The following is an 11,480-nucleotide window of genomic DNA, read 5'->3' on the forward strand; positions in this document are numbered from 1 at the left end:
AGAGAGAGAGAGAGAGGAGTTAAAATGACTTCATCAGTTATTCAAGTGTTAAACTAAAAGTGCTAATGTTTCATTTATGAGACTATTTTTTATTGAAAAACAATATATATTTTTTTATAAAAATATTTATATTATAATTATATTTTTTTAGAAAAACAATATATATTTTTTTATAAAAAATATATATTTTTATAAAAAGTATATTTTTAATGTGGAATATTTATATATATTCTATTAATTAATTTATTTATTATTATATGTTTTTTAACGTCTTCTATGCAACAAGCGTTACTTAAAACAAAAATTTATTATTATTGTTGTATTTTCATTCGACATGTTCAAAAGAGAGCAGCAAAAATGTTAAAAAGCTGGTTCCTTATTTTAAACTTTAAAACTTCAAGTTTTAGATTTTAAAGATATTTAGAAATATGCTGTTGTCTTTTGCGTAGTTTCATATTACAAAAATCGCAGAACCAACCTGTACGGACAGTCTTCCATGGGTAATATGGTGAACGCGTTGGCACCCATGTTGGACGCGGCCGGCGAACGCTTGGAGATAGCGATCCACGTGACTGCGTAGAAGCCGGGCTCCCGCTGCAAGAACTCCACGACGAAGCTGCGGGAGTGCTGCGCCATCGCCACGCTCGCGTTCACGGCGCTGTAATTCCAGCCGCCGGAGAAGAAGTCGACGGTCTTGGCGGTGTCTACGCCGCCCTCTGGGCATATCACACTGCGGTCCTTTGTGTTCGCGGCTGAGTACACGACGATTCGGTTCAAGGTCGTGCAATCTTCGACGTTGTCCAAGGTGATGCTGTAGCCGGCAGTTCTCAAGTAGAGGAAATTGATACGCGCGTCCTCGGGCTCGATCAGCCACGGCTCGTTCACGCATTGCGTCGCCGTGAGGTCCTCCGTGTTCGTCAGAATCTCCTCCACCGCCGCCACGCCGGGGATCACCCGTGGCAACGGACTCCTGAGGGAGATCTCGCCACTGGTGCCGCGTAGCCGTCGCTCCTCGAGTCTCGTAGAACAACCATGCTCGTTGGACTCGGCGCCTACCGGCACGAAACGGTACTCTCCCTCGAAGAAGAAGTCCCGATAGTCCTGGGTGACGTTCATGAGCGTGACGGTGAATCTCACCTCCACCACGTTTGACGTCAGCGTCCGCACGACGATCCTTTCAGACACGTTCGAGCACAGGCAGTCGCGAGCCTATCAATGAGATATGACAACGGTGAATATTTTTTTGTGAATATTTTTAAAACGACCGTACAGTAGTTCGGAAAAAATTCAAATCTTTCTTTCTATAGAGCTACGTTTCCAAACTGATGTAATAGTTGTATAAGGACAGAAATAGTAAAGTAAAATAAAGAATTAACATATCCACTGTCACGCTGATCTCCATTTCTTTTATTCAATTGATGATTAAATAACTAAAGATATTCTGAGCAAATCTAATTCCAGATGCATATACCTTTTAACTCATTTCATTCTCTATTGGAGCTACATGATTAAATTTTCAAATGCAATTATAATTACACAGAGCATATCATCATGTATATACTTTATATGTTATATATTTTACACGTAATTTCTACACGAAGATCAGCGTATAACTTTTATTAGCCTGCTTGGTATTAACATTTGCCCTACATAAAAAGATCTGATAGAAAGAATCCCGCACAAAACATATGGGAAAAGTGGTTTCAGTTAAATTGTCTACAAATTGAATATGTTATAGTTTTTGATCCCCTGATCATAAATTTCATGGACAAAATCTTCGAACATAGTAGATTTTTTCATCGCAGGTTACTTCGAAAATGGCAATATTAAATTTCTGGATAACGCAAAGAGTGATGAACATCAAAGTCGTACATAACATACATACGCAAACGTACGCATGCACGCACCCATAAACACACACACATACACATATACGCACACTCACCAACATACACGCATATTTCCACATGCAATCTCGAATTAATCAATAGATCTTCAACGTACATGGATCTAATATTGTCGCTTTCAAATATCTGTAGTAAAAAAATGTATCCACATTCGAAGGTTTTATCCATGGAATTTATGGTCAGAAAGTCAAAAACTACACATATCCAATTTTTAGACAATTTGACTGAAACCACTTTTCTCATGAATAAAAAGATGAATGAAATGAAGATAAATACATTTCGTATATTTTTCATCTAGATAAAGATAAAGATGATTCCATTTCTTCATCTGGATGATCATCGAGAAAATTTTACTTAAATACCGATAAACACTACCGTCAATTATTATAAAATTCAATATTTTAGATGAACAAAGATTCAGATTGGCCAAACTCGATTAATTCTCTGCTAATAACATGAAGTTGCGGAACATATCCAGTAACGCGTTTGGGGTCGGATCCGACCCCAACGTTGTCAGCAGAGGGTTAAGAAGGATAGAGAAATCTTATAACTCTGTACGTACGAGTTCAACTCCTTGCCAAGGGTACTCGGCGACGACGAGGTCCGCCAAGCCAAACTTTCTAACGTCCGCCATGCGACGGTCGCACGTCCATCGATTCACCAGCGGGTCCACGTAAGACGCACAGATCTTGCCGCCGAACGACGCCCTGACGAAGGACAGCTCTATCCGGTGATCGGGATCGGCCTCGAATCTGTACACGCAGCTGAGATTCTGCGCGCCGCCGCGGCCATAGAAAAACACGCTCTTGGGCGACGCGAATTTGCCGGCGTTGAAGGATGACAAAGAGGACAGGGACGACGCGGAAGACGCGGTCGAGATCGACGATGACGACGAGGCGAACACATGGTTGCACGAAATCGCCTCGTGCACGAACTCGTAACGCAGCACGAAACTGATCGGATAGAGTGCGCTACCCTGGCGCAGTATGTGCTCCAGGGTGAGGTCCCTGCCGGTCGACACATAGCTCTCCGCGAGGCTGCAAGGCCGCGTATGCCGGCTGCTGTTGCGCAGCAGACTATGGTCGCAGAGCCGCGGTATGTCGTCCTTGCAAAACTGTCCCATCAGCGTGACGTTCTGCAAAATGATCGCGAGCCGTGACGACCGTGCGTCGAGATAGGATACACGTCGAGTTATCGCGACGTGATGACACGACAATCGTTCTGTGACATCCCGACTGCTGCATTGTATGCAGCGCGTAAACGTTAACGTGAATGACTGTTGACTGACGGTCACTCGAATTACTATGTTCGTTAATGTCGGTTAATGTAATGGAGATCGGGTCATGTTGGTTCAAGGGTAATGTCTGTTTTATTTACGTATTTATTGTAAGAATAACGGTGAAAAAGGAATAGAAAAAATTGTCCCTTTTAGGATGCAAAAGTATTTTTTATTCTATTTTATTGAGCTTTTAGTATATATTATTGTTAAATATATATTCTCTCACGGTACATATATATATATATATATATATATATATATATATACAGTGTGTCCCATAAGTTCGGCAACGGCAAGAAAACTCGGCGGGGGAGCATTTTAGAGAAAAATGTTCCCAATAAAAGTTGTAAGGCTTAAAAAGTCGCATTTAATGACAATAGTTATTTGACCTAAGATGACGTCGCCAAGGTCAGGACAAGGTCAACTTTGCTTTTTTAAATAGAAATACATATTTTTTATTACGGGATTTTATTCTACGTAAAAAAGCAAACAACTTTTGCTTGAAAAAATTTTTTGTTACATATTTGGATTCTACGGGGAAAAACAATTAAACTTTGTCTGAAATATTTTTTTGGAAAATGCTCCTATCAAAAGTTATAAACATTTAAACTTTTAGCTTTTCGGGGTCCTGTTCAATGGCTCCCTCGTTTACCTGATCTTACACCTTGGGACTATTTTTTATGGCGGTATATCAAAGAGGAAGTCACATTTCAATCACTTACGACAAAGAAGACTTAAAACGAAGAATACGTACAACTTGCACTAAGATGACCCCAGAAATGTTGTTTAGAGTTAGGCAAAATTTTGTAAAAAGAATTAATAAGTGTTTAAATATTAATGGTCAACAATTTGAACATTTAATAAAGTAAAACAAAACTATGAGTCTTATTTAATTTATCATTAATTTCAATGCACTCTACATTAAAGTTTAACTGTTTATAACTTTTGATAGGAACATTTTCCAAAGAAATATTTCAGACAAAATTTACTTGTTTTTTCCCGTAGAATTCAAATATGTAATATTGTATAGGGGGTCCCATGTGAAACTTTGAAGTTACTTCCCACCCCTCTTCAAAGGGGGACGGAAGTGGATTTTTGTTTATGTAGTTAGAAAGGCCCCTCAAATGTATGAAACTTTCTCATGAACAACTTTTTGATAGGACAAATATGTTTAGAGTTATTAGCTTGTAACACTTTACGTGGGCCACCCTGTATATTATAATGCAATATATATATATATATATATATATATATATATATATATATATATATATATATATAGTTTTATTATATTTGTTCTCATATAGTTAGATTTCGTGACTTAAATTTCATACTTGGATTTAGCTTTCATGATTATTACGACATAAGATACGCGATGGTGGAAATTTTGTGATTGATTTAATTAAATTTATAAAGCAAATGTACTCCATTGAATTGATCATTAAAATTAATTACATTCTGATGCTATATACTTTTAGTACATAGGTTAGATAGGTTTTTATAATTATCATAACATAAGACATTTGGTGATAGAAACTCTACAATTTGTTTAATTATATTTATGTGAATAAGTGAATGTGAATACTGTAATTAATTAATTTATCTCAAATTGAATGGGTACTGTATGAGTACTGTATATATATGGGTACTATATATGAATATTGAATCTCTCTTGTATTGAATTAATCATTAAATTTACATTCAAGTAAGAGAAAAAAAGCCAATGGGAGCCAGTTGTGGTTGTTGGTATAATTAATTATTAAACTGTGGGAGAATAATAATGTCCAAGACAATGACAATATACGTAAAATTTTTCTGAACTTGCAGCGTGCACGGTGAACCAACCTTCCACATCTAATCCTTCATCGTAAGTTATTAATGTTAATTAATCCCATCTCTAACAAACTATTTTAATTATGCACTTCATTCTCGATTCTTTTACTGTAGCAAAAAAATACTGCCTCAGCCAGGAGTCGGACCTGGACCTTTCGTGGCCTAATTAGTACGGCGTCCCGTTTGGCAAATGAAGAAGTCCACACACAGGACATTCCACCAACATTATCCTCCCACAGTTAAATATTCGTACCAACAAATACTGGTTTTCATTGATCTTCTTTCTTTCACTTGGTTGTAATCATTAAAGTCTTATTTATATAGTTTGTTAAATTTATGTCACACAGTAATGTAAACTTTTTGTTACATTGATGCAACAACAAATTTGTTAGCAATTGCACTCAGATTTTCATATTCGCATAATATTGTTTTAAGTAAATTTGGATTTTTTTTTCGTATTTTCGTATTTCGCTTTCCGTATTTTTATTTTGTCATTCCATACGATAAATATAAGTGCCACATAAACCACTCATAAGATTTGTGCAATCTTCATAAATTGACTAACAAAGTTGTTGCCAAATTTACGTACATTTGATTTCAATATGATTTGAACAATTTTTTTCGATGCAGTTTGGAGCACAGCCGATAATCCAATGAAAAAATTTATCTCCTGGGTATTTTTTAAAAATAATTCTATCCTATACTTAACTAAATCTATCTGGATAGATATTAATAGCTCCTATGTACTTATGTTTTGTCTTATGTTTTAAAAGGAATTCACGATAAAAACGTAATACATGGCCAACGTGATATTTGGGCAAATTTTACTTGATCTCCTATCCTACCCTCGTGTTTTGCAAAAGGAAGATATAACACTGATTACTATTTAAAAAAAAAGAAAGAAAAACAAAAATCGTTTGCAAAGTACTCACCTTTCGAACGGCGGCGAGCTTGTCCACCGTGATATCGCCATCCCATATCAAGAGCTTCGCGTTGCAATCGGCGGCAGTGTCGATGTTCGCGGCAGCTTCCACGCTGGCGGCGTAGTACTTGACGAATGACAGCCAGACGATTTCGTTGAACTTGCCCTGGAAGTGATAGCGGCAGGTCGTGTTCGGCGGCAAAGAGTGCTTCGGGTTTTCCAAGATGCCCGATGAGTTCTCGTCGCCGGATATATAAAAGTCGCAGTTGTCGTTCTCCTTCACGAAACTTCGTGATTTCTCGTCAACGAAGATCACCTGCGTGCAGGAATGTATAAAGGGTGAAGGCGAGTTTCGACGGATATTTCCGAATTGCCATTCGTCCGGCCATCAATGATGTTGAAACGACGATTAAATACTTCAGTTTCTTTTCTTTATGTAAAAACGATTTATAACTAATTTGTAATAATATGTCTGATTCGATCCCGCGAGAAGGCATGATGTAACACGTTATTCAAGATTTACCTGAACTTCGAGCTCGAATCCTGGCAGGAAAGATAATGGAACTGGATGAAACGGATTGTCGTACGGGGATGTATGAAACTCTAACAACATCGTATTGTGACTACTGACGATGTCTGGCACCGCATCTCCTCCGCACAGCCTTACGAGCACTCGGTCTGAGGTTGAACCCCCGTCGTATACCGTCAAGTAATCTTGCACGACGTTGCACTGATCCCACACCCTTGAAAAGCACGCAAAGTTTACCCGGGAATCCATTCACCGCGTTATCATTATGCTTCTTTCGCTCGTGCTATTTCTCACCAAGATGAAACGTCCTGCAGCTGGCACTCGATTTATTTTTGGCATTCTTGTGCGGATGTTATCAAATATTAAGGGAAGATTGAGCAAGAAGGGATATCTAAATTATTTTTGATCCAATAATAACGTGACAATCATATGTTTCATGTTAGATAGTTCTCGATATCCTTATACTTACAACCTTATTTTTATACTTACTTACTTACTTCATTATGTTTCAATAATATAGTGTGCATTGTTGTCGACCAGCAATTATACTCGTGTCCCAGAACAACTTTAAAACTCTTGTGGAGGCATAGTACGAATTAAAATAAACATGAAAGTCCTATACGTTTTATGATATTCGTAATAATTATCGAGATATTAATTAAAGAAGATTTATGAAGGATCACGCGAGATATAGTAGATGAGCTGTAAGTGACCATAGTCTGCTATCGTATATTAGGTCAAACTGAACAAAAAAACCTTTACCATTTACTTAATAACTTTATAGATTTTTAATTATTGATTAAAGAAAATTGACGAATTGTTGCTTGCAATAATGTATTAATGTTCTCTAATTAATAACTAAAAATCTAAAGTTATTAGGAAAAAGGTAGAGGATTTTTTCGTTCAATTTGACTTAATGTACAAACACATGACGGCAGATGTTGCCACTACAACTCATTTATTATATTTCACGTGATCATTCACAGATATTCTTTAATTAATATCTCGATAATTATTGCGAATATTGCAAAATAATATAGGACTTTTATGTTTACCTTAATCTATACTATACCTTCACCAAAGTTTCTGACGTTGTCCTGGAACACTCTTTATGAAACGTTCTGCTCTCTATTCTGATGTGAATTTTAAAACTCAAAAATAATTTAAGCCTAATAATTTATCACTTATAACAGCCATAGTATATACTGGTCTGTTTATCATATAAAATAATATCTAACTATGAAATCCAGCTTTGTGAATGAATATACAGACTGTTTCTAATCCTCTAAAGTCTGTTTCTAAGTTTCTAAAGTCACTTACCACCCCCATTATTTCGGAAACGGTTCAAAATTCCGAAAAATCGTTAAACACGTGTTCAATCATTTCAAAAATAGCAAGCTATTTTTTAAGGGGATGAGGGATCGCCCCGTTCCCCCAAAGGGGTACAAGAAGACACCCAACTTTAAAATTTTAAATGAAACCCTCTATTTTTTATTGCACAATCTTATAGCTTATCTCGAGAGCTTTTAAAAACATTATAATAAAGTATTTTTTTACAATGAACAACGCAGTCAACGAGCAAGTAGCACTTGGAAAAACTACAAATTGAAAGTCAAATTATCAACTCCGTTGGACAAAGTGGTCATGCTAAATTGCAGACGCAACAGTATGTAGGAAAGGATATTACTAACACTGGAAGGGATTCCGACCATTCAAGCTTTGAGGCATTCGTCGCGTCGTGCCGTTCATGTGCGCACATATTGACACATGCTATTGACTTTCAAACCTCATAACTCGAAAAGTACTTAATAAAAAAAAAAAATACTTTATTATAATGTTTTGAAAAGCTCTCGAGATAAGCTATAAGAATACGCAATAAAAAATAGAGGGTCTCATTCAAAATTTTTAAGTTGGGTACCCCTTTGTACCTCCTTAAGGGGGATAACTATCACACTTCCTTAAAAAAGTAACACCCTGAAATGATTGAACACGTGTTTCGCGATTTTTCGGAATTTCGAACCGTTTCCGAAATAATGGGGGTGGTAACTGATATTAAAAACATCCTGTATATGGAAGTTTTTAACCTGAAAACTTGTTATTCATCAATTAAGCAGCATTGCGAACGAGATGAAACATGATGAAAAAGGACAAAAGGGAACACTACGTAATCTTTTATCTTGTCTTAATAATGTCCTAGATAAAATTAATTCATATTGCGATACAAGAATGTATAATTGTAATTCTTGTAAAGTTTTATTTGTAGGAAACGTTCAAAACGCTAATAATTTCATTTAATTATATTATTAATATTTGTAGTTATATAATTTAAAGTACCCTATATAATTTTTTATTTATCTCCTTAATGTAAAACTAGTATCAACTAGTAGCAAGTCTTGTACAAGTAAGTATGTTAAATAATTTAATCTAAGTTATATTAAATAAGTATATAATTTATATTTTATGAAATAATTTTGTGCGTTTTGAAATGTTAAAGCTATCCGTTTTTATACTTACTGTTTTTTAATTAAATATATATTTATTTCATATTTTAATTAATTATATAACTTTTATTTGATGTTCCATCTCGCCCGTACTTTTTGGGCAATATTAATATTACTTTTTTTCATTAATTCCTAAAAAATTTTTTTAATTTAAATTTTCTTTCTGCTACCTTTTTAGGAAACAAATCAAACTAAACATCTATAATTGTTGTTGGAGAAAAGATTATTTTAATCTTTTTTTGAACTTCTTGAAAAATGTTCTATCTTGTCCACTTTTCCCCTATATGTCTGTATAAGGATTGAAAAAATTAAATAATAAAGATAATAATTAATAAATAATTGATAAATTTTTATTCATGCTTTAATATTTGATAAAATTCGCGTAAGAGTGTCGAAAACAGCTCAAAGCCGCTGTCTACTGTTTACCTCGTTACGTTTTATTAAATTGATCCTACCATCTTCCTATTTTATATTCTTAATTTTTCATTTTTATATTGTAAAAAAAGGAAAATGTTTCGTGAAAGAAAATATCAAAGTTAACAATAATATACACAACAGAGAAATAACGTAAGTCAAGACAGTCTAAACACGTCTCTCTCTCTATCTCTCTCTTTTTCTCTCTTTCTCCCTCTCTCTCTGACTTGTCTCTCTGTCCTCTATCCCTATCTGTCTTAACTTCGTTAACTTTTGCATCGTAAACATCATCAATATACCTCAGCACCCGCTGACTTCTGTCGTACTTCACGACCTGATCCTTAATGTGTATCTTGTGACTGTTCCGTTGACTAACGGCAAGCAGAGCTCGGTGACCCACCGGCGCGCGGTTTTGCTCCACCCGATAGTAGCAAGTGACATTCCTGGGGTAAACTCCGGGATAATTCGGCGACTGCAGCCGGCAAGCCCTAGTGTCGCATTTGGTGAGGACGCGATCGCAATACGTGCCGTTCACCAACTCGCCGCGCCATGTGGACATACTGCTGTTCCCGTATCTGAGATGCGCCTCGCTTCTTCGCAGGAACTTGTACGACAGCTTGAAATCGAAGTTGTAGCCGATACCCTGAAAAACGGAAAAATCGCCCCGAAATTGTGCCGCGATCGTCCGCGTAACATCGCGATAAGCTGCGGGCGTCACTCTTATTTCTCACGTTCGAGAGGATCTTCAAGTGTGGGAAACTTTCTCTCCTAATCGGCCACTCAAGACGAATCAAATTTTAATGATCTACTGAGTTCCCCTCGACGATAATTCGTCCAAAAATAGACTTTATCTCTTTTGTTTTAAATTAATATTCTTGATTGAAATGCTAAATTTATTAAGATTCCAAATATATTTTAAATAAATTTAATGTTTATGATAAGCTTATGATAGATTGCGGATATATTTATGAAATATGTGAAATAAGTAACATTTATCTGAATACAATCACTTGAATGTATTTTTCTGGGTATGCAAACTGGATTGATCGTTATATTTAATACCTGTATAGAAAACAATTTTATCTCGATTAAGAACTAGTATGTACGTGTAGTACTACGTGTATGTGTGTCTAGGAAAATAGTGGAAAAACGAAATGTTCACTGTGTTTTTGAGCAGTAATGGATAGTTGTAACCGAATCGATCACGTTGCATTTTGTGCCATTACTTGTAAAGAAAAAAAAAATATATATATATACAGGATTGGCAAAAAGTCCGGAAACGGTCAAATCGAAAAGGATCAACTGTAGCAAAAAATATGTAAGTAGCAAAGTAATATATGTAAGTAAATAATATAGTAAGTAATAATAAAATAAATATGTAAGTAGCAAGTTGTAGGGCTTAATAAAATGTACCTAATGATGGCTAAAAATTTGACTTTGGGTGGAGGACAAAGGTCATACGAAGGTCAAATTGAATTTTTTAAATTGGCCCCCCCTCCACTTTTTATTACATATTCTTGTAGCTTATTTCAAGGGCTTTCCAAAAACCTATAATAAAGTATTTTTTTATTAGGCATATTTAGAGTTATGAGACTTGAAAGGATTTTGGTCTTTAACTGTTTCTATTTCGTAAAAAAGTATCACTGTCTTCTGAACGGTGGATTTAGAAATAAAATTGCGATCAGGATATGCAGCATTGAATGTGTAGATCAGTTACTTCTTCGTATGATCTAATATCTCCAAATTTTCGATAAAGAAACAGTATTATCTTTTCTTTATCGATTAACATTTTTAAAAAAGAAATTTGAAATTGTAGTTGGAAAAAGAAAGGGAAAAGACAAAGAATAAGATGCGAGAGAGCACGACTCGTTTTTAAAACACAAAGATCGAAAAGCATTATCATGAAGCGCGGGTATGCGCGAGTTTTGACTGAGTACGTGTGATATTACGTCGTGAATGAATAACCGCGTTCGATGCGAGCGAATGAACAACTAGGCTGGCAGTCTAAAAAACATAAACACAGGAGAAAAACAAGAATAACTTTGTTTTTCGTGTCTCGAGCTAGACGATATGACCGGCTTAGTTGTTCATTTGC

At 35.7% G+C, this 11,480-nt stretch overlaps 1 protein-coding gene across 1 annotated transcript in view; it reads right to left on the reverse strand.

Annotated features, from left to right (window-relative positions):
• LOC116847430 overlaps positions 1-11,480 on the reverse strand; it is a 196,737-nt gene that overhangs the window by 1,100 nt on the left and 184,157 nt on the right. The window contains exons 5-9 of the mRNA XM_032822427.1: positions 9,685-10,028; positions 6,465-6,684; positions 5,952-6,257; positions 2,470-3,042; positions 479-1,209 (exon numbers count right to left, since the gene is read on the reverse strand). Coding sequence (XP_032678318.1) covers positions 479-1,209; positions 2,470-3,042; positions 5,952-6,257; positions 6,465-6,684; positions 9,685-10,028 — 2,174 coding nt within the window. The remainder of the gene's footprint in view (positions 1-478; positions 1,210-2,469; positions 3,043-5,951; positions 6,258-6,464; positions 6,685-9,684; positions 10,029-11,480) is intronic.

This window comes from Odontomachus brunneus, unplaced genomic scaffold (genome assembly GCF_010583005.1).
Source record: "Odontomachus brunneus isolate Ranch 3 - 2012 unplaced genomic scaffold, Obru_v1 Obru_scaffold_077, whole genome shotgun sequence".
Lineage (NCBI taxonomy): Eukaryota > Metazoa > Arthropoda > Insecta > Hymenoptera > Formicidae > Odontomachus > Odontomachus brunneus.